We start from the raw sequence: 20,483 nt of genomic DNA, 5'->3' as shown, positions 1-20,483 counted from the left end.
TCATTGTGTTTCTTCCTTTCACTGGCTCCACACCTTTCCTGGGGAGTAGCCTGCAATTTAAAGCTGGGCGCAGGTTTCAGAGAGCCATTGCTCTTAACGATAATTCTCCCCTCCCATCTCCACTCCACTACTCAGAAATGACTGACTTCTTGCTCAGAGGAGCAAGGATTTCTTAGAGTCATTTTCTTGCTTTTCCACAAAGACAGTTTTTAAAGTGGGATATTTTTGTAACTGGGAGACCAATGAGCTTTTTGGTCTTTTCCTGTCTTGTTACGGTTTATGGGTTTCTAAATCTAATAACTGATGTCATGGAATTTTGAGTAACCAAAGATTCATTCCAATCTCACTTAAAAAAATAAATTATGCCAGGCGCAGTAGCCCATGCCTGTAATTCCAGCACTTTGGGAGGCCAAGGCGGGCAGATCACTTGAAGTCAGGGGTTTGATACCAGCCTGGTCAACGTGGCAAGAGCCTGTTTTACTAAAGTACAAAAATTAGCTGGGCATGCTGGTGTGTGCCTGTAATCCCAGATAGTTGGGAGGCTGAGGCATGAGAATCCCATGATCCTGGGAGGCGGAGGCTGCAGTGAGTGAGATCGTGCCACTGCATTCCAGCCTGGGTGACAGAGGGAGACCCTGTCTCAAAAAAAAAAAAGGTAAAAAGAAAGAAAACCAAATTGTGTCAAGTATTTCTGCCCAGTGCTTTTATATTAATATATATATAACATTCTCACCTTCACCAGGCTTCTAAGGATATTCAAGGTTTCTGTGTGTGTGTGTGATGAACACAATGAAAATGTTTTGCTGTTTTCTTTCCCTATTACAAAAGTGATACTGAAATATGCTAATTAATATATTAGTTTTAATGATGTCTGTGTCATTTTTAAAGTGCAGCTTTCTCTAACATATGTGCCTTACAACTCCTGATTAAACAGTGTCTTGAAGGTTTTAAAATGTGATTGCGTATACTGGAATTCAAAGAGGCTTCTTGTCAGCAGTCAAGTGACGATGGAAAACTGTAACAGTTTGTAAAGTTGCTCTTTGCTTTTTCCTAAAACAAGAGAGAAGAAAGTGTTTAATGTAGTCCTCAGATGAGTGCTTTTAAAGCTCCTTGGCTCTGTTGAAGCCAGCGAGGGTGTATGTGTGTAACTGGCCAACTGGTTCATTTTGTCCACTGCCTGGATACAGCCCCATTTATCAAGACAGGAATTGCATCAGAGAAAGAGTTTAATTCATGCACAGCTGTTTAAACAGGAGACCAGAATATTATTATTATTATTATTATTATTAAAATTTATTTTTTTAAAGAGATGGGGTTTCACCATATTGGCCAGGCTGGTCTTGAACTTCTGACCTCAAGCAATCCACCTGCCTCAGCCTCCCAAAGTGCTGGGATTACAGGTGTGAGCCACTGTGCCCGGTCTGGAATATTATTACTCAAATCAGTCTCCCTGAAATTTTGGAAACTGGGTTGTGTGTGGGGAGGGCGAGGGATGGGGTATGCTTTTGAGATGGAGTCTTGCTCTGTTGCCCAGGCTGGAGTGCAACGATGCGATCTCTGCTCACTGCAACCTCCCCCTCCTGGGTTCAAGCGATTTTCCTGCCTCAGCCTCCCAGGTAGCTGGGACTACAGGCGTGCACCACCACGCCTGGCTAATTTTTGTATTTTTAGTAGAGATGGGATTTTGCCATGTTGGCCAGGCTGGTCTCGAACTGCTGACCTCAAGTGATCCTCCCACCTCGGTCTCCCAGAGTGCCGGGATTGTAGGCGTGAACCATCATGCCTGGCTGGAAACTATTTTTTTAATGGATAATTTGGTGGTAGGGGTGCTAGGGAGTTGGGAATGTTGATTGGTTGGGTCAAAGACGAAATCATAGGGAGTTGAAGCTGCCCTCTTGCTTTTTGTCAGTTCCTGGATGGGGGCCACAAGACCAGACGAGCATTTTTTGATCTGGGTGGTACCAGCCGACCCATCAAGTGCAGGGTCTGAAAAATACCTTGAGCACTAATCTTAGGTTTTACAATGTTAATGTCATCCCTCAGAGCAACTGGGGAGGTTTAGAATCTTGTGGCCTCTAGCTACATGACTCCTAAACCATAATTTCTAATCTTGTGGCTAATTTGTTCCCCTACAAAGGCAATCTGGTTCCCAGGCAAGAAGGGGGTTTCAGGAAAGAGCTGTTATCTTGTTTCAAACTTAAACTGTAAGTCCTTCCCAAAGTTAGTTTGGCCTATGCTCAGGAATGAACAAGGACAGCTTGGAGGTTAGAATTCTGCAAGATGGAGTCAGGACAGATCTCTTTCAATGTCATAATTTCCTCACTGTTATAATTTTTGCAAAGGCACTTTTTTTTTTTTTTTTTTTTTTTTTTTTTTTGAGGCAGAGACTCACTCTGTCGTCCAGGCTGGAGTATACTATGTGAGCTTGGCTTATTGCAACCTCCACCTCCCGGGTTCAAGCGATTCTTGCGCCTCAGCCACCTGAGCAGCTGGGACTACAGGCGTGCACCACCACACCCGGCTAACTTTTGTATTTTTAATAGAGTTGGGGTTTTGCCAGGTTGGCCAGGCTGGTCTCAAACTCCTGATCTCAAGCACCACAACTGGCCTCATGTATACATTTTGAATTTGTAAGATAAGCTGGGCCTGGTGGCTCATGCCTGTAATCCCAACACTTTGGGAGACAGAGGTGGTGGGTCACCTAAGGTTGGGAGTTCAAGACCAGCCTGACCAACATGGAAAAACCCTGTCTCTACTAAAAATATAAAATTAGCTGGGCATGGAGGCATAAACCTGTAATCCCAACTACTTGGGAAGCTGAGGCAAGAGAATCGCTTGAGGCTGGGAGGCGGAGGTTGCAGTGAGCCAAGATCGCACCATTGCACTCCAGCCTGGGCAACAAGAGTGAAACTCCATTTATTTATTTATTTTTTGTTCTTATTTATTTTATCATTTATTTTTTTTAATAGCAAAACTCCATTTCAAAAATAAAATAAAAGATAAAACTACTTCAAGCACTCCCCTTCCTTCACCCTTCAGAGAACTACCTATGGATATTTACGTTATTCATTCCAGAGAATGGTAATGAATATGTATTACAATTCAAGCAGATATATATGTGCAGGTGTGTGTGTGAAATACATACTTCTGGGCTTCCCTTTTCTGCTCCTTAATAACATCTTGAAGATCTTTCCATATATACAGCAACTTCATTTTTTTTTCAGTGGTGACATAGCATTCCACCATATCAATGCATACTTTGTAACCATTCCGCAGCTAACAGATTGTTTTTACCACCTCCCCATTTACAAACACTGGAAACTGGAATTTTTAATGTCCTTGAAACCCTTTCTCTGTCTTGCCCTATTCTGCCTCAGACTCTCGTTCTTAAGGCAGCCTTGCAGGTTCTCAAAATCACAAAATATTCTCATCCCGGCAAAGAGAAGAATCCAGTTAGGCGAGTCCCAGGGTAGTTCTACAAGGTCTGACTCTTGGGAAGAGAGAGCTTCTGAATGTATTTTGTTTGTATAGGGCATGACTTTATGAATAAGTTACATTTGGTCTCTTTCCTTTCCAACGCATGGCACCTGCTTGGGACATGGAATGTCTCTGCTTCTTGCTTTATTGTCTGATTTCGTGCAACTGTTTTCGCTTCTCTGAGATAAAGGTCCTATTGATTGACTGACTGAGACAGGGTCTTGCTCTCTCACCTGGGCTGGAGTGCAGTGGCTCGATCTCAGCTCGTGGCAACTTTCACCTCCTGAGTTCAAGCAATTCTCCCAACTCAGCCTCCTAAGTAGCAGGGATTACAGGTGCCTACCATCACGCCCAGCTAATTTTTGTATTTTTAGTAGAGATGGGTTTTCACCATGTTGGTCATGTGGTTCACCTGACTCGGCCTCCCAAAGTGCTGGGATTATGGGCGTGAGCCACCGCACCTGGCCTAGGTCCCTTATCTTTAAGTGGAAAAATAATACCTGCTACTTTTGCACCAATCAGGTAAAATAAAAAATAAATACATGCATTGGTTTTTATTTTAGGGGGATGGAATTAGGAAATAGTAAACATTTTTGTTTTTGAAATTTTGTTTTGCTGTTATAAAAATTCTTCTTTTAATTAAAAATACATAGAATATCAAAAGCAACAGAGAAAAAAATTTAAAAAGCACCGTTTATGGGCACCCACTGTTAATCTTGACAAAATTCCTTTCAAGATAGAAAGTACGGCCGGGCAGGGTGGCTCAGGCCTGCAATCCCAGCACTTTGGGAGACCAAGGCAGGTGGATTACCTTAGGTCAGGAGTTCGAGACCAGCCTGGCTAACATGGTGAAACCCCGTTTCTACTAAAAATACAAAAATTAGCTGGGTGTGGTGGCACATGCCTGTAATCCCAGCTACTTGGGAGGCTGAGGCAGGAGAATCGCTTGAACCCCAGAGGCGGAGGTTGCAGTGAGCTGGGATCATGCCATTGTACTGGAACCTGGGTGACAAGAGTGAAACTCCATCTCAAAAAAATAAAAAAATAAAAAAATAAAAGATATGGAGGGAGGGAAGCAGGACAAAAAAAAGAAGGAAATAACTTTGGTATTCTCATTTTTTTTACTTAATATGTGTTTTCTGGAAGAATCTAAAGATAGTGTTTTCTCCTGTTATTTAAAGCTCTTTACAAATATTTCAATGGGCTACATAACATCATACAGTTGAATCTCTTTTTTTTTTTTTTTTTGGAGCCGGAGTCTTGCTCTATTGCCCAGGCTGGAGTGCAGTGGTGTGATCATGGCTCAGTGCAGCCTCAACCTCCTGGGCTCAAGTGATCCTCCCACCTTAGCCTCACAAGTAGGTGTGATCACAGGTACACACCACCATGCCCGGCTAATTTTTAAAATTTGTTGTAGAGAGGGGATCTCAGTATGTTTCCCAGGCTGGTCTTAAACTCCTGGGCTCAACTGATCCTCTTGCCTCAGTTTCCCAAAGTGTTGGGATTACAGGCGTGAGCCACTGCACTCAGACATAATGTGTTGATTCAATTGTTGCTTAACATTTTGTTTGATTTTTCCCATTAACAAATAACTGGCACATGTATAAATCTTTGTCAACATTTTTTTCCTCCTTAGAAACAGACCTAGGCCAGGCATGGTGGCTCATGCCTATAATCCCAACACTTTGGGAGGACAAGGTAGGAGGATCACTTGAGGTCAGGAGTTGGAGACCAGCCTGGCCAAATGGTGAAACCCAGTCTCGGCTGGCCATGGTGGTGCATACCTGTAATCTATCTACTCGAGAGGCTGAGGCAGGAGAGTTGCTTGAACCTGGGAGCCAGAGGTTGCAGTGAGCCGAGATGTCCCGACTGTACTCCAGCGTGTGCAACAGAGTGAAACGCCATCTAAACAAACGAAAAAAAGGAAACAGAGACCTAGAAGTGGGATTACAGCAAAGCTTTTGAACAAAGCTCTCAAAGGCTTTGGAGAGCGAGATTCAGACTCTCAGAAGTTTTACATGAGAGTGCTACAACATCCTCACTAAGTATTAAGTATTTGGGTTAATCATACTTAAAAAAAAATTTTTTTTTTAATAAAAACGGGGTTTCACCGTGTTGGTCAGGCTGGTCTTGAACTCCCAACCTCAGGTAATCCGCCTGCCTTGGCTTCCAAAGTGCTTGGATTACAGGTGTGAGCCACCACGCCCGGCCTTACATTTTTTATTTTAGAGACAGGATCTCACTATGCTGCCCAGGCTGGAGTGCAGTGGCTATTCACAGGCGTGATCCCACTAGAGATCAGCACGGGAGTTTTGACCTGCTCCGTTTCCAACCTGAGCCAGTTGACCTCTCCTTAGGCAACCTGGGGGTCCCCACTCCCGGGAGGTCATCATATTGATGCCGAACTTAATGCGGACACCCCGTCGGCATAGCACACTACAGCCCAGAACTCCTGGGCTCAAGCGATCCTCTCACCTCAGCCTCCCGAGTAGCTGGGACTACAGGCACGCGCCACCGCTCCCGGCGGGTTCATCATCATTTTAAATTACTTTGATGTGTCAATTTGAACACTAGAGGGATATAAAAACAATTAGAAACTTGAATTCAATAATTTTACAATTGTATTACCTCTTAAAATATTTTATAGCAAACTTGGATAAAGTACATAAATAATCCAAGGGTGTAAAGTAGAAAGTGAAAGCCCACTTCTCCCACTTCCAGCCCCCTAATGTTGCCAATGTTAAACGTTGTATATTTTTGCAGACATGCATCTTTGATTTTTGCCTTCATATACATTACTCACTTAAAAATTATTTCTGTTGAATAGAATCCTAAAAGACTGTTGTATTATATGATCTTTTTAAAGTATGTTGTTAAATTTCCCCTCTTCCCAAAAAATCACAATTTGCGTAAATATACACGCACAGAATACAGTACGGTTGATGCAGAAGATAATACATGTTCTCTGTAGAAAATATGAAAATAGAGGAAAGGACTGGGAGGAAGTTTAAAGTTGGCTTTCAGTCCACCAAGAGATAACACTATTAACCATGTGGCACATGTAATTTATATATACATCTAATTTATATTGTATACTTCATATATACATAATATGTATACAGAAATGTATAATTTATATATTTTTGAGACAGGGCCCAGGCTAGAGTGTAGTGGCATTGCAGCCTCTAACTCCTGGGCTCAAGGTATCCCCCCACCTCAGCCTCCCGAATAGCTGGGACTACAGGTGTGCTCCACCACGCCCGGCTAATTTTTAAAATTATTTATGGAGGTGGAATCTCGCTGTGTTGCCCAGGCTTACTATTTTAAAGTGGATGTAGGATATGAAAAAAAAAAAAAAAAAACCTCCTTCAACGTAGATAAAGCAGAAAATACCGTGCCTTGTTAATAAGTAATTCCCTCCTGATTCTTTTCCCCAGGAACTTGAGTGAGAAATCATAAATTGTCCTCATCTTTGAAGCAGCAATTTAGCATTCTCATCTCCCTGGCAACCCAAGGCGCCTTTGCTTCCATGGTCTTCCGAGTGATTGATAGCGACCACACCCAATAGAAACTTCTTATTTGTCGAATCCAACCAATCATATGTAAGCGCGGGGCCAGGGGCGTTTCCACCGGTGCCCGGGCGAGCTGCGACTTTCTTACGTCTGCTGTTGCCTCATCAGTCCGCGCCGGGGGCACGATTGGCCCGCTACGGTCTACGAAGTGGCTGCTTTGTGGTAGCGGCAATGAGTTGCGCCGGGGCGGCGGCGGCTCCCTGCCTTTGGCGGCTGCGCCCGGGTGCTCAGCGGTCCCTCTCAGGTAAAGGGAGGCGCACGGTCACAGTCCTGCGGCGGGCCAGCGAGCTAGGGAATTTTCGCTTGAGATTTGGGTCGAAGAGGTCACGGGAGGAGAGGTTGGTCACGTCACAGGCCTGCGACGGAGCGCTGGCGCGGACGGGGCGGTACCTGTGTTTCGCCGCGAGAGTGACAGGCGGACGGGGGTGGTTTCGGCATTGACGCCTGGGGAGTGACGCAGTCGCACACCTGTGCAGTGATGTCATGGCAGGTGCGGCCAGCGTTCCGAATCGAGTACAGGTGGCGACACTGAAAGTTCAGCGTCCCAGGGAGTCTCTCTCTTTGTAGTCCTTACCCCGGGCCTGCCTTACCAGGCAAAGTGTAGCCCGACGACCGGCAGCCTCCGCTATTTCTGGGAGCTCGCTAGAAATGCTGATTCTCAGGCCCCACCCCGACCTACTTGGTCGGTATCTGTGATCTCTGAACAGGACCTTTAGGTGATTTGCATGCACTGTAAACTTTGAGAGCCCTCAGTCTAGTGGAAGGAGCATCGAATTTGGAGTAGAGAGACATGGTTTTGGACCCTGGTTCCTGCTTACCTTTTTTCATCTGTGCTGCCTTAGAAAATTGTCATGAGGCCAGACGCGGTGGCCCACGCCTGTAATCCCAGCACTTTGGGAGGCCGAGGCTGGAGGATCACCTGAGATCGGGAGTTCAAGACCAGCCTGACCAACATGGTGAAATTACAAAAGTGCAGAAATTACTAAACTACAAAATACTAAAAATACAAAAATTAGCGGGGCGTGTTGGAACACGGCTGTAGTCCCAGCTGCTGGGGAGGCTGAGGCAGGACAATTGCTTGAACCGATACTGCTCCACTGCACTCCAGTCTGGGCAACAGAGGGAGACTTTGTCTCCAAAAAAAAAGAAAAGACAAAGAAAATTGTAAGAGCGTTTTCTCAACGTTAAATCGCCGTGTACTGCCTTCAGGATTTTTGCCTAATGGCAGTACTGCTTGAACTTTTTATTACTAGATGTGTTTTTTGTATAGCCATGTCCCATTTTTAAATTAAATTGATTTCCTTGAAACAAAATCCTTATGGTGAATGGGAAGCCAGTGCCACTTGCCTCAAATGGATGAGGAATAATTAAAAAAAACCCCTGAAATTGAAAAGTTATGAGATTGTATTAAGTACTGCCTTTCTGTTAAAACGGGGAAATTAGCAAGTGTTGGGAAGGTGTTCAGGATATACCAACTGTATATGGAAATATCTTCCTTAATGAATTAAAAGAGATTGCAGGAGAATTTAAAAGAGTAGCCCTTACCACAGGGAGTTATTTATTGCATATCCGTAAGCCACTTAAATTTCATAGGTACCTCACTGGCAGGTTTTATACACTTTGGGAAAATACAGACATAAAGTGATGCCTTTGAGAGCTTCTAGCACCGAGCCTCAGTTTTATTTTAAAGCGTGTGACAATGCAGGAAAAACTCTCAGGGTTGTTGAATGTGAATTTTAATGCTGCTGTTCAGTCAGTGAGCATAACAGAGTAAGCTTTATTTCTGTTTATAAAGTTACTTTGCTTATTTCTTATTTTATCCTCATAACTCTAAGAAAATTTTATTATTGTATGTTTTCACTTAAAAAGGAAAGAGCCTGATTATTGTCTTTTTTTTTTTTTTTTGAGACAGAGTTTCACTCTGTCACCCAGGCTGGAGTACAGTGATGTGATCTCTGCTCACTGCAATCCCCGCTTCCCAGGTTCAAGCGATTCTCCTGCCTCAGACTCCTGAGTAGCTGGGGCATGCACCACTGCACCTGGCTAATCTTTGGTATTTTTAGTAGAGATGGGGTTTTGCCGTGATGGCCAGGCTGGTCTTGAACTCCTGACCTCAAGTGATCCTCCCTTCTTGGCCTCACAAAGTGCTGGGATTATAGGCATGAGCCACCGCACCCAGCCAATGATAATTGCTGATTTTGTATGTAAGAAATGTCAATTTTCGTTTTTCCTTGGTTAGTGTTAGAAATGGGACACTTTTCCTTTTCCTTTCTTTCTTTATTTCTTCCTTTTTTTTTGAGACAGAGTCTCACTCTGTCACCCAGACTGGAGTATAATGGCAGGATCTCGGCTCACTGCAGCCTCCACCTACCAGGTTCAAGTTACTCTTCCACCTCCGCCTCCCAAGTAGCTGGGACTAAAGGTGCGTGCCACAATACCTGGCTAATTTTTGAATTTTTGGTAAAAATGGAGTTTCACTATGTTGGCTAGGCTGATCTCGAACTCTCAAGCAATCCATCTGCCTCCGTCTCCCAAAGTACTGGGATTACAGGCATGAGGATTACACTGCACCTGGCCTATCTTGAGTCAGATAATGCTTAGTGAGTTGGAGGGGTTTATGCTGAGGAGTGGACCACAGCTGGGTCATGATGCTTCAGAACTCCACATCCATGCTTCTTTATTAAAAGTGTGACATTTAGAACCCCATCTGGTAGAAAATTTCAAGTGCAGAACCATCCCAAATTTCACCAACCCACCTCATCACCTTGTGTCCAGAGCACTCAAGACTTTGTCATAAAAGAACCACATATATATCCAAAATGAATTTTTTCCACAGTCTCTGGCTGTTAAAGTTAGCCTAAGTGAAAAGAAGTGCGCATAAAAGACGCGGTAGTGACATCTTAAGAGCCCTGAAATGCATTTCAAAGTGATACCAGTGCTGGCTGGGTGTGGTGGCTCATGCTTGTAATCCCAGCACTTTGGGAAGCTGAGGTGGGAGGATTGCTTGAGCTCCGGAGTTTGAGGCAGCCTGGGCAACATGGTGAAACCCCGTATCTACTAAAAATACAAAACATAGCTGGGCATGGTAGTGCAGATACAGTTCTAGCTACATTAAAGTTCTAGCTACTCTGGAGTCTGAGGCAGGAGAATTGCTTGAGTTCAAAAGGTGGAGGTTGCAGTGAGCTGAGATTGTGCCACTGCACTCCAGCCTGGGTGACGGAGCCAGATTCTGTCTCAAAAAAAAAAAAAAGAAAAAGTGATACTAATGCAGATTGAAGCTGCCGTTACAAACTGAAGGACCCTTAGGTCTCTACCTTATCTGCAAAATGAGGTGAATATACCTTACAAACCTAAGAATGCTGCAAAACTTCTTTTGCAGGGAAAAAAGCCTTTTGAGTTACTCTAATATAAGGTTCAGAGAATATAATTAAGATGTTGAGATTAGGAGATTTATTTTTAATGATAAAATATAGTCTGTCAGGAAGAATTTATATTTTGAAGATAAGAGTTCATTTGAGTTAACTTTTTACCATAATGAGGTAAAATCTAAGCTCTAAGACTAGTCTCAAAATCGAATGCCCAAGGGTGTGGGGTTTAAAATTTTTTTTTTCTTTTTGTATTTAGACAGAGTCTCACTCTGTGGTGGCGCAATCTTGGCTCACTGCAACCTCTGCTGGGTTAAAGTGATTCTCCTGCATCAGCCTCCCAAGCAGCTGGTATTTTAGGCACCCGCCAACATAGCCAGCTAATTTTTGTATTTTTGGTAGAGACGAGGTTTCACCATGTTGGCAAGGCTTATCTCAAACTTCTGACTTCAGGTGATCCATCCTCCTCAGCCTTCCAAAGTTTTACTGTCTGTAAAAGGAACATCTGGATTTTACCTAAGAGTAACAAAGAATAAACACTTGCATTTCAGCCTATGGAAGAGGAATCGGTGTTAGATGTCGCAGTTCAGGAATGACCTTAGACAATATCAATCGGGCAGCTGTGGATCGAATTATCCGGGTGGATCATGCAGGTGAATACGGAGCAAACCGCATCTATGCCGGGCAGATGGTCGTCCTGGGTCGGACAAGCATTGGGCCAGTCATTCAGGTGGGTACTTCCTCATCTCCCTCAGCCTGGTCTACTGAATGGGGAGATCCAAAGGCCTTCAAGTAATCACAGGAGGTCATGCGTTCCCCAGGGAGATGCTCTTGTCTCCAGGAGAGCGAAAATTGGTTCTTGGTGGAGAGATGGGGAGCAAAAAGCGTATTTTTAAAAATTTATTTACTTATTTATTTTTCAGACAAGGTCTCAATGTTGTCCCCCAGGCTGGAGTGCAATGGCGCAATCTCGGCTCACTGCAACCTCTGCCTCCTGGGTTCAAGGGATTCTCCTGCCTCAGCCTCCTGAGTAGCTGGGATTACAGGCACTCACCCAGGCCTGGCTAATTGTTGTGTTTTTAGTAGAGATGGGGTTTCGCCATGTTGGCCAGTCTGGTCTCTAACTCCTGACCTCAGGTGATCTGCCTACCTTGGCCTACCAAAGTGCTGGGATTACAGGTGTGAGTCACTGGGCCCAGCCGTGTATTTCTCTTTTTATGGATAAAGCACAGATAGACATAAAGTACATAGATAGGTATGCGGTATATCCTTGGCATCAATACTTCATGGCGGGGGCAGGCAATAATGAAAAAGTTGAGAATTGCTCAGCACAGCAGTCAACTGTGCTAAAAGATTGTAGTCCTGCCCCCACAGTGCCAGTGGAGATATTGTATCCCAAGAGGCAATGGAAGGACCAGGAATTTGTAGTTACACAGACCTAATTCACATTTTGGCTCTTCCACCTTCTACCTGTGTGACCTTGAGGATGTCACAGGACTTCTCTGGGTTTCCATTTTCATACCTGCAAAATGGTCTCATGATGGCCTGGGTTTAGATAAGGAATCAGGACTGGCTTGTAAAGGTCAAGTTAGTACAAGTTAAATGGCCTGTCCTGAGTCCTTAGGCAGCTACTTAGCCTCCCTGTGCTTCAGTGTTTTCTGTATACTGGGGCAGTAATAGTGTGTTCTTCACAGGGATTGTGTGGATTGAATGAATTGCTGGCATAAAGCCGTGTGACAGCACCTGGCACTTAAAAAGTGCCATCTAAGTGTTCGCTGCAGCTAGAATTCTCCCTTTCTCCTTCGACATAAATAACATTTAGGGCCAGGCATGGCGGCTCATGCCTGTAATCCCAGCACTTTGGGAGGCCGAGGCTGATGAACTGTTTGAGCCCAGGAGTTTGAGACCACCCTGGGGGCCATGACGAGACCCTGTCTCTAGGAAACATACAAAAATTAGCCAGGTGTGATGGCTTTCACCTGTAATCCCAGCACTTTGGGAAACTAAGGCAGGTGGATCACCTGAGGTCAGGAGTAGGAGATCAGCCTGGCCAACAAGGCGAAACCCTGTCTGTACTAAAAATACAAAAAAAATAGCTGGGCATGGTGGTGCATGCCTGTAGTCCTAGCTACTCAGGAGGCTCAGGGAGGAAAATCACTTGAACCTGGGAGGCAGAGGTTGCAGAGAGCTGAGATTGCACCACTGCACTCAAGCCTGGGCAACAGAGTGAGACTCTGTCTAAAAAAAAAAAAAAAAAAAAAAATTAGCCCGGTGTGGTGTCGTGCAACTGTAATCCCAGCTAATCTGGGAGGCTGAGATGGGAGGATCGCTTGAGTCTGGAGGTTGAAGCTGCAGTGAGCTGTGAGCTTGCTACTGCACTGCATTCTGGGTGACAGAGTGAGACCCTGTCTCAAAACAAAAACAACAAAATGATTCTATTCTAGTATCTAGAAGGAAATTACACAGCAGCTAATGTTTTGTCCTTCTGATCTTGAAATGGGTAATTTCTTATGTGTGTGGACCCTGGTCATTTAATAGACCCATGTGGGCCTGAGAGACTTCTGCTGGAACCATGGCTCATGGCAATTTTACCTGGAATGGAGATAATAGACTCTGGTTTTCTTGGCGCTCTCTTCTCTTTGTCAAAGATTCCTTTAGTCTGGTGTTTTACTTTTTCCATTGACATTTTGAGGGGAATGGGGAGACAGCAATTCCCATCACTTCCTCCATCTCTGTTTTGCTTACTGTATACTGCGTATATTGTGTAGGAGGTCTCTGTGGAATGCTTGCATGTCTTTATTTTCATGTTTCTTGCAGAAAATGTGGGATCAAGAAAAGGACCATTTGAAAAAGTTCAATGAGTTGATGGTTACGTTTAGGGTCCGGCCGACAGTTCTGATGCCCCTTTGGAATGTGCTGGGGTTTGCACTGGGTACGTGTCTCTGTAGAAGAGCTTATGCAAGCTTGGGAATCTAGGATGAGTAAATGGTTCAGGTATTGTGCTCACAGTTCTTCCTGTGCCTTCTTGTGACCTCATTCTGTTTACTTCGTATTTTTCTAAAGTTAAATTGACTGCCTTTTTTTTGTGGCTTAAATTTATTTAAGATAGAACCTTAAGGTCTTAAAAAAAAAAATAGGCCAGGCACAGTGGCTCACACCTGTAATCCTAGCACTTTGGGAGGCTGAGGTGGGTGGATCATGAGGTCTAGGGTTCGAGACCAGCCCAACCAACATGGTGAAACCCTGTCTCTATTAAAAATACAAAAATTAGTTGGGCGTGACGGCATGTGCCTGTAATCCCAGCTACATGAGAGGCTGAGGTGGGAGAATTGCTTGAAGCTGGGAAGTGGAGGTTGCAGTGACCCGAGGTCGTGCCACTGCACTCCAGCCTGGGTGACAGAGTGAGATTAAATCTCAGGAAAAAAAAAAAATAGAGCCAGGGTCTCACTCTGTTGCCTAGGCTGGAGTGCAGTGGTACAGTCGTAGCTCACTGCAACCTCAAACTCCTGGTTTCAAGTGATCCTCCCACCTAAGCTTCTGAGCCTGAGTAGCTTGGACTACAGGCACATGCCACCACACAGAGCTCTATTTTTTTTTTTTAGAATTGGAGTCTCATTACGTTACCTAGGCTGGTCTCAAACTGCTGGCCTCAAGTGATCCTCCCTCTTTGCCCTCTCCAAAGTGCTTGGATTACAGTTGTGAGGCATCCCACCTGGCCTAATGTCAGTATTATAAATGGAAAATACAGTAAAAATAAGCAACAGAGAAAAAAGGCTAGATAATTCAATTGTAGCCAGATACCATTCCCTCAGGAAGGTTCTCAACCTGAAATCTGTTCACTCTTTTAAAAAAGGGAGAAGAACAAATGGTATAAAAGATCAAAGATATACTCACCTCAAATGCTGACTTTCTCTTGGCCGTGGTCAGAATAAACAGCATTGAAAGGAGAATGGCTTTTTTACTCTGTAATTCCAGGTTTAACACTGGGATCTGGTCTCTCCTAAGACAGTGGTTCTCCCTCAGGGTGAGTTTGCCCCCCGTGAGGACATGTGGCAATATCTAGGGACCTTTTTTTAATCTGAGGTGGAGTCTTACTCTGTCACCCAGACTGTAGTGCAATGGTGCAGTCTTTGCTTACTGCAGCTTCCACCTCCCAGGTTCGAGTGATTTTCCTGCCTCAGCCTCCCAGGTAGATGGGATTACAGGCACCTGCCACCACAACCAGCTAATTTTTGCATATCTTAGTAGAGACGGTTCACCATGTTGGCCAGGCTGGTCTTAAACTCCTGACCTCGGTTAATCCGCCCGCCTTGGCCTCCCAAAGTGCTGGGATTACAGGTGTGAGTCAACAAAAACAAAAAAATTTAAATAAATAAATAAATAAAAAATAAAATAAAATAAACAAACAGGGGTGAGCCACCGTGCCTGGCCCTCGGGACATTTTTGGTGGTCAAAACTTAGTTGATGCTGCTGGCATCTAGTTGGTAGAGGTCAGGGATGCATTTAAATACCTTACCAAGCATGGGGCAGTCCCTGTCGCAAAGAATGACCCAGCCCTGGTGTCTGGTGTAGAGCCTGAGAAGCCTTGACCACAGATGATTTCCGTTACCGGTCATATCTGTCTCTTACTTTTCTGGTCTGGCTTTAACAATCCCAGGGGCAGGAACCGCCTTGCTTGGGAAGGAAGGTGCGATGGCCTGCACTGTGGCGGTGGAAGAGAGCATAGCACATCACTACAACAACCAGATGAGGACGCTGATGGAGGAGGACCCTGAAAAATACGAGGAACTTCTTCAGGTATTTGCCCATGCTCTAGAACAGGGCTGCTCAAGCAGGCAAAGGGCAGATAGCAGTTGGGTAAGAGGAAAACATTAGAGATTGTTAGAAAATGATGGGGTTTAGAGGCCCACTCAGTTTAGGGTGAGCAAACTGAGGACCAGAGAGGTGAATCCATCTGCCCTGGTCATACAGCACAGACAGACAGAGCTGGGGCTAGAACCTTGGTCTCCTTTGTGTTTTTTTCTTTTTATTTAGAGATGGGGTCTTGCTCTGTTGCCCAGACTGGAGTACAGTGGCACAGTTACAGCTCACTGCATCCTCAAACTCCTGGGTTCAAGTGATCCTCCCACCTCAACCTCCTGAATAGCTGGGACTACAGGTACATGCCACCATGCCCAGCTAATTTTTTTTTTTTTTAAGAGATGAGGTCACACTATGTTTTCCAGGCTGGTCTGAAACTTCTGGGCTCAAGGGATCCTCTCTCCTCGGCCTCGCAAAGTGCTGGAATTATAGGCACAAGCCACCACATCTGGCCAGAACACTTGTCTCTTGAGGCCTGGCCTGTTCACTTCTTTTTTTAATTTTTAACTTTAAAAATTTTTAGTAGAGATAGAGTCTGTGTTGCCCAGGTTGGTCTTGAACTCCTGGGCTCAGGTGATCCTCCTGCCTTGGCCTCTAAAAGTGCTGAGATTACAGGCATGAGCTACACCACCCAGTGCTGTTCACTTCTTTTTTTTGAGACAGAGTCTTGCTCCGTCGCCCAGGCTGGAGTGCAGTGCACAGTCTCAGCTCACTGCAGCCTCCGCCTCCCGAGTTCCAGCGATTCTGCCTCAGCCTCCTGGGTAGCTGGGATTACAGGCATGCACCACTATACCCAAATAATTTTTGTATTTTTAGTAGAGATGGGATTTTACCATGTTGGCCAGGCTGATCTCAAACTCCTGACCTCAGGTGATCCTTCTGCCTCAGCCTCCCAAAGTGCTGGGATCATAGGCGTGAGCTACCATGCCTGGCCCACTTCTTTAACATTGGTAGATTCTGAGCAGATGGTGTGAACAGGAACCCTTTAGACTCAATAAATGAATTAATAGATATTCTGAGATAATTTTCCACAGCAAATAAGGGAACTGTTTAATTTTTTAGAGTCTAAATCTGAGATTGGCAAACTATGACCTGTGGCCAGCTATCTGTTTCTTTAAACTTTTTTGTTTTTTGAGGCAGAGTCTCGCTGTGTCACCAGGCTGGAGTGCAGTGACATGATCTTGACTCACCACAACCTCTGCCTCCCGGGTTCAAGGGATTCTCCTGCCTCAGCCTCCCAAGTAGCTGGGATTACAGGTGTGTGCCACCACACCCAGCTAATTTTTGTATTTTTAGAGATGGGGTTTAACCATGTTGGCCAGGATGGTCTCGATTTCTTGACCTTGTGATCCGCCCACCTCAGCCTTCCGAAGTGCTGGGATTACAGGCGTGAGCCACCATGCCTAGCTTTTAAATAAACTTTTATTGTAACCCAAGCACACTTATTTGTTTGCATATCTCTGGCTATTTTTCCTGGCTACAGTGGCAGAGTTGGGGAGCTGGGACAAAGTATTTACTCTCTGACCCTTTATAGGAAAAGCTGGCCTCCCCATCTTAGGCTATTCTAAGAGGTTTTAGCCTTCAAAATGAAATGGAACAGCAGGAGAGTTGGAAAGCTAACTTGTTTTGGTGTCTTTTTATTTAACCAGGTGATTAAGAAATTTCGAGATGAAGAGCTTGAGCACCATGACATAGGCCTTGACAACGATGCAGAATTGGTAGGACCCTATTGTTACCTGTTCTGTTTTGGGGCTCCTTATCGGGGAGGGAGCCTGAGGGGGCAGGAGGTTTCTGTTCCCAGAAAAATAAACTTTAAGCGACAGCCCAAGGCAGAGAAAACCAATGACATTGCTTTAGAAAAAGCAAGCAAGCGCATTATTGCTCCTGAATGAGAATCTCTTTTCTTGCTTTATCCCTTTTCCTTTTCCCCAGGAGCTTTTTTTTTTTTTTTTGAGACAGAGTTTTGCTCTGTCGCCCATGCTGGAGTGCAGTGGTGTGATCTCGGCTCACTTTAGCCTCTGCTTTCTGGGTTCAAGCAATTCTCTTGCCTCAGCCTCCTGAGTAGCTGGGATGAGAGGTGCACAGTACCATGCCTGGCTAATTATTGTATTTTTTATTTTTAGTAGAGACGGAGTTTTCGCCATGTTGGCCAGTCTGGTCTCAAACTCCTGCCATCAGGTGATCTGCCTGCCGTGGCCTCCCGGGAGCTTCTTTTCGTTTCCAGTGAGAATCTGGATGACTCCAGTGCTTTGGCAGTAGCAGAGGCATTCTGACATTTTGAATAGCTTTCTTTGAAACTAAAATAAATTATTTCTTAGATTTTTTTTTTTTTTTTTTTTTTTTTGAGACGGAGTTTCGCTCTTGTCACCCAGGCTGGAGTACAATGGCGCGATCTCAGCTCACCACAACCTCCGCCTCCTGGGTTCAGGCAATTCTCCTGCCTCAGCCTCCTGAGTAGCTGGGATCACAGGCACGCGCCACCATGCCCAGCTAATTTTTTGTATTTTTAGTAGAGACAGGGTTTCACCATGTTGACCAGGATGGTCTCGATCTCTTGATCACGTGATCCACCCGCCTCAGCCTCCCAAAGTGCTGGGATTACAGGCATGAGCCACCGTGCCCAGCTCTTAGATTTCTTATACAGAGAAATCAAAACCCTGGCCTGCCAGCCCTGAATCTTACAATTGAAAATGAAGACATAACATGTTTCTTTCTTTGCTTATTGTTTTTAACAGGCTCCAGCATATGCCATCCTGAAGAGCATTATCCAGGCCGGTTGCAAAGCAGCGATATATTTATCAGAAAGATTGTAAAGTGTGTCCAGCTATGCCTGTCTATAAAAGATGATAATTTACCAAGTGACATTTGCAGAGAAACAAGTGTGCAGGTATCACTGTGTTTTTTTTTTTTTCTTAACATGGAGTATGAATCACTGTACTTTTGTACAGTGTGAATTTTGTTAATATAAGGTTTCTTTACTTTTTAAAAAATCAATAAAACTCTCCAGTGTTGATTTTTCTCTGTGTTATGTTTTGCCATGAGACTGACAGGTCACCAGCCTTGTTCAGATTATAGCAAACGAAGCTGGGCCTTGTGTGGTCTCATACTCAATTTTTGTTTTATATACATGTTTTTCTTTTACATACATGTATATATATATTTTTGGAGACAGGGTCTCACTCTTTTTCCAGGCTGGGTCACAACTCACTGCAGCCTCGAACTCCCAGCCTCAAGCAATCCCCTTACCTCAGCCTTTCAAATAGCTGGGACTATAGGTATGCACTACCACACCTAATTTTTTCTGTTTTTTTGTAGAGGCAAAATCTCACTATGTTGCCAGGCTGGTCTCTAACTCCTGGGTTCAGCAGTCCTCCCGTTTCCACCTCCCAAATCGCTGGGATTACAGGCATGAGCCACTTCGCCAGGCTCATTTTCTTCTGAAACGTCAAGGACAAATCATTAATAACGTAACAGGAATCTTTAGGAGAAAAAACAGTTTGGTTTACTGATAACAAAAGGTAATTGGAAACATGAGAGTATTTAAGATTGGTCAGGCGGAACTGTGAAGTCCATGAGATAAGTCGAAGGTCATCATCGTTTCTGTTTTCTCTTGTGGGTGAAACGGGTGGGAGAGTGCTGCAGTCTGAATGTTTGTGTCTTCCCCAGAATTCGTATGATGAAATCTTCACCCTCAAGTTGATAGAAGGTGGGGCCTTTGGGAAGTATAAGGTCATGAGGGTGGAGCCCTCATGAATGGGATTGGTTTCTTATGAAAGGCCCCAGAGAGATTCCGCATCCTCTCCACAGTGTGAGACTTTAAGGGTTGTGGTCTCTGAGGAAGTGGACTCTTCACAAGCACTTTGATCATGGACTTCCCAGCCTCTAGGACTGTGAGCAATAAATGTTTGATGTTTATAAGCCACCCAGATTGTGGCATTTTGTTATAGCAGCCTGAACAGACTAAGATGGGTGTTGCCTCCATCAAAGAATATACTAACTTGTGGATTATTTGTGAAATTGAATTACAGTAATTTCCTTAAGGTCTTTTACTGCTCCTCCCCCCCCCTCCCACACACACACACAAAACCAAAACTGATTCACAGTGTCATACTTTAATGAAACATTTTATAATTTGCAAATTTTTAATTAATTCATGAAAAACCTAGATCAGTGGATCTGCTCTCTAGCTGCTCATTAGAATGTCCTGTGGAGATTAAATTTTTTGTTTGTTTGTTTGTGGAACAAGAGTTCTGACTTGGTTAGGGTGGGGTTCAGGATCAGAGGGTTTCTGAAGCTCCCAGGTGGTTCTGCTGTGAGTTGGGGCTGCGAGTCCCTGAGCTAGATTATAAGATGCTTCTGGGAAAGAACCATATTTTAGGAATTTGCCTTCCAACCAGTGCCCTACGTTTAATCAGCACCTGATGACGTGGCAGGGCTTGCCCCACCACGGTCTGGCTTTGAAGGGCAGTGGATGCCAGGATCATTTGGATTAATCATCTGCCACCTCTTTCTTTTCCTCAACCAAGAGTGAATTTAATTTTATTGAATTGAGTGAAAGCCTACAAATCATAATTGTAATAAATTAAGGCCAGGCATTTGTTTTATATTAGATAAGATAAAGCCAAAGGTTTGACCAAGTTGTAGATGGTTTGTAAACATTAATCTTGTAAAATAAATTCTCTGTGAACATATTTATTAAATTCAAAAGGATATTTGGTTTTTCTGTAAATTGAACCTTGAAATAAAAGCACAACAAGATTTTCTTAAAGCACTGAGCTGCTCTTTTACAAGAATTTGTAAAGGGTTATAAAAGGTTTATAAGAATCTCACCTCATGGTCAAACTGGTTAAGATTGGATAGATTTATCTATAAGGTTTTATTAAAAATTGGGGATGATGTTAATAGTAGACTGATGGCAAGGGTGTAGTTTGACTCTCTTGAACAAGATTTTCATGTAATAGTAAAGGATAATGAAAGATTTTTGTTTGCCTTGCAAATAAACTACCAAAAAAAGAAGGGAAAGAAAAGAGACGAATTGTTAGGAAAGTTGTCTTCCCTCTCACTGAGTAAAGGTTGTGTGCCTTTTAAAAAAGTTTTTGAGTCATCATTTTGTCTAATGGTAACCTGTAATTCTGTTTTAATAATATCAGGTGTTTTAAACCTTTCACATGTTTGGTAGGCTTCCCCAAATCAAATTTTAGCTTCAAGG

General features: G+C 44.0%; 1 protein-coding gene across 3 annotated transcripts; it reads left to right on the top strand.

Moving 5' to 3' along the window:
- The first annotated feature begins 7,133 nt into the window (after window positions 1-7,133).
- On the top strand, window positions 7,134-20,045 carry COQ7 (coenzyme Q7, hydroxylase). 3 transcript variants are annotated; one of them, XR_012512765.1, is made up of 7 exons: window positions 7,134-7,293; window positions 10,966-11,144; window positions 13,232-13,346; window positions 15,072-15,211; window positions 16,924-16,992; window positions 18,010-18,161; window positions 18,590-20,045. XR_012512765.1 is itself a non-coding variant. In XM_003930133.4 (6 exons), the coding sequence occupies exons 1-6, from the start codon at window positions 7,221-7,223 to the stop codon at window positions 18,085-18,087; spliced, it is 654 nt and encodes a 217-aa protein (XP_003930182.1). In that variant the 5' UTR covers window positions 7,134-7,220; the 3' UTR covers window positions 18,088-20,045. The 3 variants fall into 3 exon arrangements, 2 of the variants coding, with proteins under 2 accessions (XP_003930182.1, XP_074238097.1); XM_003930133.4 differs by having other exon boundaries at window positions 18,010-20,045; XM_074381996.1 differs by lacking the exon at window positions 7,134-7,293 and adding an exon at window positions 7,405-7,539 and having other exon boundaries at window positions 18,010-20,045.
- The last annotated feature ends 438 nt before the right edge of the window (window positions 20,046-20,483 follow it).

This window comes from Saimiri boliviensis, chromosome 12 (assembly GCF_048565385.1).
Source record: "Saimiri boliviensis isolate mSaiBol1 chromosome 12, mSaiBol1.pri, whole genome shotgun sequence".
Lineage (NCBI taxonomy): Eukaryota > Metazoa > Chordata > Mammalia > Primates > Cebidae > Saimiri > Saimiri boliviensis.
The sequence above is the reverse complement of the archived record's forward strand: the minus strand, read 5'-3'. Positions and strand labels throughout refer to the sequence as shown.

Bases quoted from the DNA above. Each gene is read 5' to 3' on its own strand.
- COQ7 (XM_003930133.4), top strand. From the start codon at position 7,221: ATGAGTTGCGCCGGGGCGGCGGCGGCTCCCTGCCTTTGGCGGCTGCGC. The intron at 7,294-10,965 runs GTAAAGGGAGGC...CTTGCATTTCAG, and splicing joins TGCTCAGCGGTCCCTCTCAG to CCTATGGAAGAGGAATCGGT. The intron at 16,993-18,009 runs GTAGGACCCTAT...TGTTTTTAACAG, and splicing joins TTGACAACGATGCAGAATTG to GCTCCAGCATATGCCATCCT.